Here is a 12,552-nt window from a genome sequence, read left to right on the forward strand (position 1 = left end):
CTGTGTCACTCTCAAAGGAAGTTCTGGCAGTATATAAGACATGACATTGGCACGATGAAAGATAGAGAATCATCTGGGAGCACCTGAAACAAGAACTTGAAGCCTACTGTTTACTGGCTTTAAAGCAACAAGTGAGTGAATTTTGCTCTCTGAACGTTAGATTTTGTGGTCAGTCGTACTGAATACTTTCTTTATTTTTCTCCTGTCTCTGTCGTTCCTTCACTCTCTCAGCAGAAATGACTGGAGCTGCCGTGTCCGTGTGCCTACTTTTTCTCCTGTCTCTATGTTCAGCTTGTTACATCTCCAACTGTCCTATCGGTGGGAAGAGGTCCATCATGGACGCACCACTGCGCAAGGTGAGCTGCTTTTATCAAGATTTTTTTTAAAAGCTCATTATAAATGTAATGACAAAATGCAAAGTTGTTCTGATTTTCTAATCAACCCCAAGAATAATCACTTGTTTCCTCCACCAGTGCATGTCCTGTGGACCCGGAGACAGGGGCCGCTGCTTCGGCCCCAGTATCTGCTGCGGGGAGGGCCTCGGCTGCCTGCTGGGCTCCCCAGAAACAGCTCACTGTGTGGAGGAAAACTACCTGCTCACCCCTTGCCAGGCAGGAGGGAGACCCTGTGGATCTGAGGGAGGTCGCTGTGCTGCTTCAGGACTGTGCTGTGATGCAGGTCAGGAAATGCTAAATCCTGAAGTACATATAGGCAAATTAAAAAAAGGTAGTGGAGCTAACTGTCGCTATTTTTTGGCTACACATGCAGCCACATCATCAAGGGAACATTTACAGGCAGAGTAGCCAATTTAATGCCTTTGTCGCAAGATTTACTAACTTTTCAGACTGCTGGTTAACATGTAGCCTCAGTGAGCAACATTTCAGTCACTATTTCATACTTGTTTAATCATCGGACAACAGAAACAGGAAAACATGTAAACGAGAACAGCTTTATTTGGAATTTGGCTGACCACATGTGATCCTGCCATATACTAGGTTTTGACCTGGTCTTGTAACTATAGCTCTAGCTAAACTCAATCACATGTTTTAGGCTTTTAAAAGCTGAATTTGTAAAAGTAACTAGTAACTAAAGATGTCAAATTAATGTTTTACAGTACCAAGTATAATATCTCCCTCTGAGATGTTTGCAGAGTAGAAGTAGAGAGTAGAATAGAATTAAAATACTAGTACAAAGTACAAATAATTCACAACCATACAGTATTTGAGTAAATGCAAGGCACATAGTTTTGCTCATAGTTTTTAGTCTCCTTCTACTTCATTGCCAACTTTGATTTAGGTAAATGGGACAAGTCACTGCTTCTGTGGCACAAGAATCAAGTCAGTTTTGATCGCAGCTACTTTAATGTAATTTTAAAAATTCTGCCAGCATTAGAAGCTTGACTCCTATTAGAGCTGTACCCATTTCAAAATACAAGCAATATACTGTGTCTCTACATGAGCTGTAGTACTTCAGTAATTGTGCACCCCTTCATCTGCCCTCTTGTTCTGATAAGGTTCACGGTCCCGTGTCGCAAAACCTGATAAGAACACATTGTAAAGCGTATCGCTGCAATAACAGATGACCATGATATTAGTAATAACTCCTCATGTTCTCACCACAGAGGGTTGTACCACAGACCAATCCTGCCTCATTGAAGAGGAAGGGGACGAACAAACTGGCCAATTCGACAGCAGCGACCCTGGTGACATCATCCTCAGGCTCCTGCATCTGGCTGGTCACACTTCTCCTCATCGAATCCACCAATGAGCTGCTTCTGGACTCCAAGGTTACACGGGAAACTCTCCAGCTGTAGAGATGAAATGGGACTAGTTCTAGTTCATATTGTTGTATTTCTATGTTTGTCATCATCACTCTGATTTTGCTCTTTCCCCTGGAGTACGTCTGTAGAGTGCCTTGTCAATATATTTTTATGTATGAAAATAGGGGTGAAAACTGACAGTGGTCATCCAGAAATCTGCATGTTGAAATAAAGTTTTGAGAGAGTATAAAATGTTGCCTATTACTTTCTACTGAAACTTATGCATAAAACTTCAAAAATGGCTTCAGTCTAGACAGTATCAAACCTTCTAAATCTTTTTCTCCACACAGTAAAGAACAAGTCAGCATAAATCTTATCAGGTTGCTGTGTTAGACAACATTCCCCTATCACCAAATCTACAAAGCCCACAGTCATTTTTATCTTTCAGATGTCCAGCTTTGCACAATCCTGTAACATAGCAAGTGTTGGATGAATGCAAAGGACCCTCTCATGACGCCGTGTGTGTTTTCGTGGCAGCTCCAGTGACACAATATTGCTGTTGCAACAGTTATGACGGTTATCTTGTACGAATGTCACCTTTGATCCATTTTGGGCCAACTTCAAGGTGAAATCAAATGTTCTTGTTCGGTGCAGGAGGTCAATATTAAACAAATGTTATAAACACAGCCAATAGAGGAAATCACACAACTCAATACTCTGTAACACTGATGACAGATTATTTATTTACATTGTCCTGGATTGAATTATTTCATCATGCACTGTGAAAGCTGGCTTTTTTTCAGGAAACTTATCTTGAAAAGTGACATCATCTGAGTGAAGGACCTTTGTGATTAAATGTAGAGTATAGTTCACAGTGTGGAAATGGGAGTGAACTCCAGGAGGGTTTTTACCAGCTGCTAAAAAATGGCATTGCTAAACCGTCTTAGAAAATAGAAAATATATAATAGACAAAAATTCTAAATACGCATTTTAAACAACCTAGTTTAACTGTTTTTGTTTGAGTTTTCATCTTTCCTTTTTTTTTTTCCTTTGGCATGAATCTGCAAGTGTTTGGATTTGCCTGTTTTAGTTCAAATATAGAGAAATGTTTCCCCTGCTTTGGCCTGCAGACACATCCTAAAAAGCAGATTTCACAGATGACACTCTGATGACAGATCCCAGAGAAAAAAACATCTCCAAAACTCTGGCTTCTTTAAAACAATCTTATATATTATTTTCTAACAGAGACACATTGAAAAAAAAGAACAAACTGTGTAGATCATGTAGAACAAAAAAACAAAAGGGAAGAGGTGAGAGAACTGGCCACAGGAAAGACAAAAGGAAGGAAAACAAGGAGAAACAAGATGAAAAGAAGGAACTGAAATCAAGAGGCCACGTCTGAGGGTTGAGGGAAGGAAGGGGGATGAGGGATGAGAGAAAGGATCAAACTGTTCAAACTGAAACATGACGGCGACATCGTGCCCTGTCAGCACTTATCAGGTATGATTCATATACATTGGTGTATGAATGTCAAGCTCAATGTAAATGTCCCACACATTTTTACTATGTTCTCCTCTGCATTAAAGGTTACCTAACTTCTGGTCTGGTCACTCTGTAACTTTTTTTTTTTTTTTATCTCTCCCTCTCTGTCCTTATTGGTGGCGGTGAATCTTTTGTGAGCTCTGCTGGATGAAGTGGGCTGGAGCTGCCTTAATTGGAGACACCTGTGGTTAATGATTGCAGCTCTGGAGTTTGAGAGTATAAAGCAGGCAGATCACCTCCTTGTACTTTACCTTCACTGTCTGCCACCATGTCCTTCTCTGGAAAGTACCAGCTGGAGTCTCAGGAGAATTTTGAGCCTTTCATGAAGGCCATTGGTGAGATGGGTGATAAGTTTCATGACTGTTAGGTTTTTTTGTTTTGGTTCTGGTTTGTTGTTTTGTTTTGTTTTGTTTTTTGTTTTTTTGAAATTGCAGGCAAAACTGAAAACTTTTTACTAGCAAAGTATGGAACATTAAAACACTACTACTTCACTGCAACAAGGTTTAATCTGTAAAGTTTCTTACCCAGTGATTTTCTTTTTTTAAGGTCTCCCTGATGAGCTCATCCAGAAAGGCAAAGATGTCAAGAGCATCTCTGAGATTGAGGAAACTGGCGACAACTTCAAAGTGACAGTCACCACTGGCTCAAAGGTCCTTGTAAACACCTTCACCATTGGACAGGAGGCTGAGCTGGAGACCATCACTGGAGAGAAGGTCAAGGTAAGCCAGGACACTGACTTTAAAGAGGCAAAACAAATGAAATGCACAGTTAATAAGAAACTCAAACTATAAAGTAACAGTAGTGAACTAATATTACTTACGCCCCTTGTACACTGAACCAGAATTGCCTGAGAAGAACATAGTGTCCCATATTTGAAGCTAATCTTATGTCATGTTACTTAAAGGCGGTGGTTCAGCGTGAAGGCAACAAGTTGAAGGTCTCCCTGAAGGGAATTGAATCAGTCACAGAACTGGTGGATGGGAACACAATTGTCAATGTGAGTAGATGAAACATGGAATTTCACAGATCAATTTCTGTTTTAGTTGTTCAGTTTCTATTTCAATCAGTTTCTATCGGTTTCTGGTTTTTGTTTTTTTTCTTAAATATTATTTTTATTTATTTTCCCCTCCCCAGACAATGACTCTTGGTGGCATTGTATACAAGAGGACGAGCAAGCGCATGTAAATGTCTGCACTGGGTATAATAAAATGTAAAAGGCAGCACAATTCTTTTTTTTTTTTTGTCTTTTTCTTTTCTTTTCTTTTCTTTTTTTTTTTGTTAACTAAATATCTTGACTCTTACCAGTAAGTCAGTGTATGTAGTTAGCCTCAAAACATGGGTTTTATTATTATTACTATTATTAACTGCCTATTGGAACATGACCCATAACAATACTCCATATCAAATATGATGGCATTAAATTGAGATATAAACTGTTTGGCATTGCGCTCTGGCCAAAGGTCATTTTCTGCCTGCAGAGTCTGCTGAACTGATTATATAACTAGCAAAATGTTCTTAAGGGGGTTCAACCAACTTTAAATAAACTACAGAAGTGGACTAACTGCTCTGCAATCTCAACCTGGCTCATGAGACCCCTCACTGTCAAAAAAGCACTGAAGTCTGTTAATGTAGCCATAGGGCCATAAATGTTTGAAAAGGAAATTGAAAAGATTAAAGAATCAAAATGGACTGAAAATGGATTGCAAAAATGGGAAGGCCAGGCATGACTTCACATTACTGTACGATGGGGAGTTGACTGAATCTGGGTTCAGAGATGGACCGGTGGACAGCAGGGGGAGCCTCTGGTATCGGAAATTGCATAATGTGCAGTGAGCTACTGTGTTGGGAGTCAGGGTCGCCTCAGGTTGTGCCTGCTTCTGATCAATGTGCTATGACTTTGCTCAGCAGCTGGCTACTGACATGAGTCAGCTGGAAAATGTAACTTGAGTCCATACCAGTGCTTGTGATAATCTGTCCAGCACTGATGGCACCAGCAGGTTTAGTACTGCTCCTATGATGTGTCATTTATGCACAGCTGGAAAAACCCAATAGGAAGTGGAAATAGTATAATCTGCAATTTTTCTATCATGATTACATTTTTCCATTTATCAACAGGTTTTCTTTTAAAGCTAAAAATCCTCCCTTTTAGGGGTTTACAAAATTAGTCAATGCTTAGTGGGGCTCAACATTTTACCTTATTCAGGGTGAAAGTATTACTTGATTACTTGTAATGGTACACAATGACAATCAGTGTTGCTTTTTTTTCATTAGGAATCAGAAAGTTTCATTTAAAGTGTATTTAAAAAAAAAAAAAAAAAAACTCTATAACATGATGAATTTTTGTCATTTCACTGGGTTCGGAGTCTTAAACAAAAAGAACAAGTTTGACGTGGCATCTTTTTAATGAAAAGTGTAACTACAAAAGAGTGATCCAGAAAACGATCATGTAGACTGTCACACCAACACTCAGAAAGCTGTTTACAGTAAACAATAGGAGGGTTTTCTTGACTGCAGTCCAATGATTACTTTCTCCGGTGGAAGAGATTCTTGATCCCCTCCTCCACAGACTTGGGTTCATGCATCATGGTCATTGGTTTGTTCTTCAGAGCTGCCTCTCTCATACTATGGTAAACATACTCGTTCTGCTTGAACATCCTTAGCTCCATCTCCGTCTGCATCCGCATTGCCTGTGGAGATATCAGAAAGGCAACATCAACACTTGAAATGTCCACCCGTGAGTTTGGCGCAGCATGCAACAAGTAGAAAGAATTTCAAGCTTGTGAACTGGTCAGATAGCACCAGAGACACTCTTTCCTCACTATGGCTGAAATTTTGCCATAACACTTAAACATGTGGGGTCATAGAAAAGCTGATCACTTGGGGAGGAATGTAAACAAGCAGTGAACACAAGTGACAAAGTGAACTTGTGTATTTACACATCCAGCGGACAATATTAGCTACTAGCCAATGTTTACTCTCCTACAAGCTCTATTTTTGGTCTCCTCCAACTCCTGAGGGAAATATATAGTTCTTTAGTTACTAAATGCTATGGTGCTGAACAGGTAGTGTTCAGTGGGTTTTAAGAAAGCAGTGAGGGTGAACCAAAACAATGAAGTTGTGGCTGGACAGCTTAACAAGGAGCTGAAACTTGCTAGAAAGCTCTGTAAAGCTAATGGAAGCAGCAGATTTAGGTAATAATTTTCGCTCGGTTCAGCATGACAAGTCAACCCTTGCACACTGACCTCTGATAGGTTAACATAAATATATTGATTAGATGTTATCTTTGGAAATTTGGTCATGTTACAGTCACAGAACTGAATCCAAGATAAGATTAACAATCTGGCTGCTCTCTTTATGAATAAAAATACAATTTTAACAGAGCCAAACAAAAAGCTTGAACACATCCAGCTGAAGATTTATTTGCAGATTTTGAGGCATTTACATCCAGGTCCTTGGTGATGGGATGTGTTGGGCCGTGAGTGACCATGAGAATGGCGTAGGCCTTGCAGATCATTCCGTGTCCAACCTCTATCTGCCCAGCCTGCCAGTGGGTCACTCCGGCTCTCATGGCAGCCATACCAAGAGCAGCGTTGTTTGGGTGATACAGCTTCCTGTCAGTGGGAAGAGGTTTTATTTATTTGTGTGTCTATCTGTCCAGTTTCTCTTTCTAATGTGTTTATCATTATTACTGGATAAAATAGGATATGCAAGATGCTCACAAGAGACTGCTCAGTATCTTTGTACTCACATGTATCCTTCCACCATTTTGCGGGCGTACTCAGCAGCATCATCAAAGTACTGCAGGTAAGCTTGCACCTCACTTAACGTGCTCCACATCCTCAGCAGGTAGATGTGAGTGTCAGCCAAAACTGGCTCTGTTTTCTCTATGCACTCCCTGCAGATTTTTACCACCTGTAGAAAAAGAAAAGCAACATGAAGAGAAAATTCTTCAAGTAGGATAGAGCATTGGTAAGATACAAGGAAAAAAATTGATGAATTCTGTTATTTTTATATGCTACTTAATCTATTTTTTATGTGGAGTTATAGTTGATTGGATACAATACCTCATGGTAGTCACCGTTTAATCGAGCCTTGTCCATCTTCTCCAGCATTTCAAAGCTATAATCTGTTGCCTCTTTCACCTGTTCCTCTGAAGGCTAAAAAGGTGGAGATAAGAGAAATTGATCCAGTTTTAATGAGTGACTCAAGCACTGTTGCACAACTCAAGTGGTAAAACAAGGAAATACAAAAGGAAACGTGCTTGTATATTTTGGAGGACATACTGTTTAAGGTGAAACGGGTTTGCCTTGTTGTGGTCAATAAAGGCAAAGGTCTAATCTTATCTTAAGAGGACCTTTGGCCCCCTGAAGAGTTCCTGTCCAAGACTTTGCTAATAACAAACAAGTTTTGCTCCTATAAAGGATTAAAAGTTTTACTTATTATGGTTATTTGACAGCCAAATCTGGCATATGCAATATGTCAGACTTATATTGTTAAATATAGAGTAACAAATTCCTTAAAGCTTTTCCTGCTGATAATTCCTGACACGTGCTATTTATAACTAGTGACACACACACACACACAAAGAGCGGACTGGTTATCGTTGTGCTGACAGAGGTGTAGTGTTTCACAGATTCAGACAATGCCAAGCCGTATCATTCAATGTCATGAAATTACTGTGCTTTTTATGGAGTCTCACGCATTGGTTTATACATCTCAGAGTATTAATTACATTAATTACTATTAATGTTACATGAAATATATACACAGATAATACCTGTTATATAGTAAAACATTAAAATACAGTTAAAGCCTTACAATATTGGAAGTTATTGAGTAAATTTTTATCTCACTCTTCTTTTTCCACGTCACCTTTCAAATATGTCAAATATATGTGTGTATGTATGCACACACACAGTTGAGAGGTTGAATCCCATGGGCGTTATCTTTGCTTAAAATAGTCACTGTGGCTGTGCTTCTCATGTTTCCTGTCTGCGCTTATCACCCATGTCAGTACTAAATGTGGTGAGAGGGTTTGGTCTTTCTTGCCTTGTGCAGTATAAAAATCATTCTCTTAATTCAACCTTAAACACACAAACCTTCACTCCGTCCACTTCCCGCCCCCCCATCTTCAAGTCGTCCTTCATGTGGTTCTTGCAGTGCTCACACGTGCAGTCAAAGAAATACTGTGTTTTCAGTAATCTTCGTCTCTCCTCTGACAAATTCAAATAGTCCACGTATGCGACTGTCAGCTCCTCTCCCTCTGCGATCTTACCCAAAGAGCGCAGCTCAATCCTGTGGAAGAGAAACACAGTTATATGTGAAAACATACTGGATGACTTGCTAATTCATTAAGTCTTACATTTACAGTTTTTGATTGATGGTGAAACCTTGTTCCATAGTGTGGCTTTCAGTTCAGTCAATCCATTTGTAGGATTGAAGGAGTGGATTTTAGTGAATATCAGAACCATTGTCCATTATTTCAAACTTAAGCCAAAATTTCATTAATTAATTCTGCGAATGTACCACTTTTCTAAATTTACATGTATTCACATTTTAACTGTGTAGCAACAGAATATTTTATACATGTCAGGACTAATTTTGCTGGAACATTTTCTATGAATTATTGTTCAGTTCATTTCAGTATTAGCCATTTGATTTGTTTTACTTCTTTCAATATTTGGAAAAAATGCTAAACTCAATCCACATTTAACAAATGTATGACAAAAAACTATCCACATCTTGTAAATGTTAAAGCAAAAAATGTAATAAAAGGCTTAAATATGAAATAATTATGGATATTTGGATTAAAACGATTACATGGAAAAAAAATTGTCATGGTGTTGCATGACATTAGAGGTGAACTAATAGAAACTAAAGCTGTTATAAATGAGAGAAGCTTCTAATAAACTCTTATACAGCAATCTGTGTCGGTGTGATGGACAGACACACTGTGGTCACACACAGACAAACACACGTGACTAACTAGCAGCGAATGAGTGAAACCTTGGGTGGACATGACAAACAGATAAATATATGAGGTTGAAAAATGAGCTTTCAGTAGGTGAAGAAATATGAAGTGAAAAACCCACACCAGCTTTTTGTTATTTTAAATAAGTTAAATAAAGGTTAGAGCATTCAAGGAGCATTTTGAGATATTGATGTGAAAGGTGAGTCACATCAAACCTGCGGTACAGTACATACACTACTGACCAGACTTTTATTTTCTGCAATGGATGAAGTGGGTTGTTATATGTAATGATGTATTGATTAAACACTTCATGTCATGGTTTCAATGGTGCTCTGATAGATAACACTTAAGAAGGCTTAGGTTGAGGTAACGCACCTCCGTTGAGAATGAAACATAGTATTCACAGCCGATTGACTGAAAGACAGACAGGAAGCAGTTTTACACCAAAGGCAATCTGACAAACACACATTCACACACACACACACACACACACACACACACACACCAAACATTTTGCATTTAAACTTTTGAAGTTTGAGTCAATTCCAGCAAAATACAAAAGTTAAGCAAATTTAACACTTTCAACTAACTCGTGGTTTGTTTGGTGTTTGTTTTTTTTGGTTTTTTTTTTTACATACTTGCCGTGGTTGAGGATTACAGTGCAGTTTGGCCAGCAGTCGTGATTCACAAGACACAAATTTGGGAAAAGTCCGACTCCTACTGCCTGCAGACCCCTCTGGTCACTCACAGTGAAGCCATTGCAGTTGATCTGGGAGAAAGAGGAGGACAATTGTGCATGAATAAATACAAGTTGGGAGAAAAATAACAGAGGAGTTATCAGTGCAGTAATGCAGATTAAGGTGTTAGTAGTAGATGTTATTCAGATAAAAAAGCTGCAAGCTGTAGATTTAATCATTGTTCCCCTGAAATTTGGCCTGTTTTTTGCCTGAATTTGAAAAAAAAATCTAAGTAGATCCTGTTATTCACTACCCCTGGAGAGTTGATTAAAGGTTAGTTCGGACAGTCCTTGTCATCTAATGTTATGTCATGTAATTTCACATGTCACATGTCACATGTCTATGTCATACTTGACAATTTTTAACATTCACAGTTAACCTGGCACACTGTGTGCCAGCCATGAAGGAACATGCTTGAGCATACCACTGGTATTTGTTTCGGTGTCTGAGAGACTTGACTGTCTTATTTGGGGAGGAGGGGTAGGTTCAGCCCACCATCTTCTAGTGCTTGGTCACTGAAGGAAGCAGCCCCTGATTTGGGGCACAACTTCTAATTTTACATATACAGCATCCACATAATAAGGAAATAACAAATATGGGATGAAGACATTCAGACGCACCACTCCAAAAATATGCGAGATGACGTCGATTGTGTGTTGCTTGCTGTTTCGGGGCCAGAAGTCCAGGAAATTGTGGATGTCCACTTTGAACTCCTTCATCTCATCCTCTTGCATGTCATCAATGTGGTCCTCCAGCTCCTCCAGTGTAGTCAGCTGCATGTCAGACACCACACTCCCCTCTTTGTCAAGCCGCCACATGATGCGGGCCACCAAACTAGGCGCAATAAACAATGGAGAAGAAGACACGTGACTGCGAGGGTCACACTAAGATCAGACACACATTAACTTGAGACTAATTTAATGTGACGTAACATGGTCATGCACATTTAAGTAACTACACACAAAGACAATACTGTTGCAACCAGTGTTTGTGTATTTCAGAAATAAAATAGTTTATTTCTCACTTGATTAAATGCAGCTCTATGCATTCATGTTTTCTTGACCAACACAAAATCAAATTTACATGAAAAAAGCACCTTCTTCCCTGATTTAGTAGAGTGGATTGCCAATGGCAGACTGTAGAAAACAAGTGAAAAAACCCCCTCACACTGAGGAAAACTAGCAAGTCTTTCTCCTTAGTAAGGGCGTTCTTTACCTGTGTTTTGTCAGCAAAAAATTTCCTTATTTCTTTTTCCTTTCCACTTACCGGATGTTCTCATTTGGTACTTTGCCATAAGCTTTGATGGCACTACATTCTTGCTTATGTTCGGCCCAGCCGGCACGCTGGCAGGTTCGGTCACAATAATGGGCAAATTTGCACTGGCCACACCTTTGGAGCTTGTCTTGTCTGCGGAAACAGCTGTGGCAAATACGCTCTGCCAGACTGCAGAAAAGGAGGGGAAACATCAAAAGAAAAGACATTATGATCCCTATATATTACAGCAAACGTGTATTATAGATACACTAACCTGAATGTTGGTTTTATTCTCGATTTAATGTTCCCATCTCACACCCTTCATCAGCAATTTGAAGTAGTAAGTGCTAGCAAGTGGAACTTGATTTGAGATTATTTTGTTACACAAGTTAGTGTTTTCTTGATCATTCACGTTACTCACACTTTTTTTTTAGTTACAGTTGTGTAAAAAATACCCCCCTGAGTGCAAGCTGTCTCCACTGGAGGCACAGTTTATCTATGTAAAATTACATCCACTTGATGAAGCAACATACTGTATGAATACAGCATTCCTGTGTCAGTAAAATCAATGGCTTTCCAGAACAGGACAATGTAAGATATTGTGGATTCATTGAAAAAAAAAAAAAAATAATAACAGAACATGTGTTGTTCAACTGCGCACTTTCCTCATAATGACCGCATCTGAACACATCAACAACCTGCATCATCACTGTACCTGTCAAACACAACAGCTGAAAGACTGGGCTCAGAAAAAATTACATCTCCAGCCCAAAACTCCTTGGTCGCCTTCAGACCCCTTCCCTTTCCAGGTGAGTCAAATATTGCCACGTTTTCCATGGTAGCTGTGCTGGTTCCTGAGATGCTGGTGAATGGATGGTTAGCTGAGCGGATAAGAGAGGAGTGTTTCAGCGGTAGAGAGAGGCTAAATACAGTGATAGTGTAGTTGAGGAACTCGTAGACCAATCTGTGCCCTCTGTGTTCTTCAATGACAACTGCACATTCCGCAGCCAAAGTACTAAAATAGCCAACCACCTCTTGAACTGTACCATGAAAGACAGAAAATGGGTTGGTGATGATTTGTTTCATTAGTCCACTGAGAAATAAAATGTCTTCCGAAAACAGACCTTTCGATAAAACCAACAGCCCTGCTTGAAAGTAACATCACTGAACTCAGTGTCGTTCTCTGAGATCCTTTCATTTATTTGAATTTGTGGTTGCACTTTCTGCTTCTTGACTTGTTAACTACCCCCAACCATGAATTGGTAGGTGCCCAGTCCCTGAGGGTTATT

The 12,552-nt window shown here is 39.4% G+C and overlaps 3 protein-coding genes across 4 annotated transcripts; 2 read left to right on the top strand and 1 right to left on the bottom strand.

Moving 5' to 3' along the window:
* Window positions 1–236: 236 nt before the first annotated feature.
* LOC121184574 (isotocin-neurophysin IT 1-like) lies at window positions 237–1,974 on the top strand. Its single transcript, XM_041042345.1, has 3 exons — window positions 237–356; window positions 474–678; window positions 1,622–1,974. Exons 1-3 carry the CDS (start codon window positions 237–239, stop codon window positions 1,765–1,767), a joined length of 471 nt encoding a protein of 156 aa, XP_040898279.1. The 3' UTR covers window positions 1,768–1,974.
* A 1,504-nt stretch (window positions 1,975–3,478) lies between these two features.
* Window positions 3,479–4,521, top strand: LOC121185141 (fatty acid-binding protein, liver-type). Its single transcript, XM_041043153.1, has 4 exons — window positions 3,479–3,636; window positions 3,848–4,020; window positions 4,206–4,298; window positions 4,436–4,521. The coding sequence occupies exons 1-4, from the start codon at window positions 3,570–3,572 to the stop codon at window positions 4,484–4,486; spliced, it is 384 nt and encodes a 127-aa protein (XP_040899087.1). The 5' UTR covers window positions 3,479–3,569; the 3' UTR covers window positions 4,487–4,521.
* A 1,147-nt stretch (window positions 4,522–5,668) lies between these two features.
* On the bottom strand, window positions 5,669–12,349 carry smyd1b (SET and MYND domain containing 1b). 2 transcript variants are annotated; one of them, XM_041043151.1, is made up of 10 exons: window positions 11,979–12,349; window positions 11,276–11,452; window positions 10,630–10,843; window positions 9,911–10,041; window positions 9,648–9,686; window positions 8,401–8,596; window positions 7,366–7,458; window positions 7,050–7,213; window positions 6,744–6,912; window positions 5,669–5,988 (listed from the first exon to the last, which is right to left on the bottom strand). In XM_041043151.1, exons 1-10 carry the CDS (start codon window positions 12,347–12,349, stop codon window positions 5,824–5,826), a joined length of 1,719 nt encoding a protein of 572 aa, XP_040899085.1. In that variant the 3' UTR covers window positions 5,669–5,823. The 2 variants fall into 2 exon arrangements, with proteins under 2 accessions (XP_040899085.1, XP_040899086.1); XM_041043152.1 differs by lacking the exon at window positions 9,648–9,686.
* Between the last annotated feature and the right edge of the window lie 203 nt (window positions 12,350–12,552).

Source organism: Toxotes jaculatrix, chromosome 7 (assembly GCF_017976425.1).
Source record: "Toxotes jaculatrix isolate fToxJac2 chromosome 7, fToxJac2.pri, whole genome shotgun sequence".
Lineage (NCBI taxonomy): Eukaryota > Metazoa > Chordata > Actinopteri > Toxotidae > Toxotes > Toxotes jaculatrix.

Coding starts and splice junctions, on each gene's coding strand:
- LOC121184574 (XM_041042345.1), top strand. CDS start 237: ATGACTGGAGCTGCCGTGTCCGTGTGCCTACTTTTTCTCCTGTCTCTA. Junction 357..473: donor TGGACGCACCACTGCGCAAG/GTGAGCTGCTTT, acceptor TTCCTCCACCAG/TGCATGTCCTGTGGACCCGG. Junction 679..1,621: donor AGGACTGTGCTGTGATGCAG/GTCAGGAAATGC, acceptor TTCTCACCACAG/AGGGTTGTACCACAGACCAA.
- LOC121185141 (XM_041043153.1), top strand. CDS start 3,570: ATGTCCTTCTCTGGAAAGTACCAGCTGGAGTCTCAGGAGAATTTTGAG. Junction 3,637..3,847: donor GCCTTTCATGAAGGCCATTG/GTGAGATGGGTG, acceptor TCTTTTTTTAAG/GTCTCCCTGATGAGCTCATC. Junction 4,021..4,205: donor TCACTGGAGAGAAGGTCAAG/GTAAGCCAGGAC, acceptor TGTTACTTAAAG/GCGGTGGTTCAGCGTGAAGG.
- smyd1b (XM_041043151.1), bottom strand. CDS start 12,349: ATGAAACAAATCATCACCAACCCATTTTCTGTCTTTCATGGTACAGTT. Junction 7,214..7,365: donor TAAACGGTGACTACCATGAG/GTATTGTATCCA, acceptor CTTTTTCTACAG/GTGGTAAAAATCTGCAGGGA. Junction 5,989..6,743: donor CCATCACCAAGGACCTGGAT/GTAAATGCCTCA, acceptor ATATCTCCACAG/GCAATGCGGATGCAGACGGA.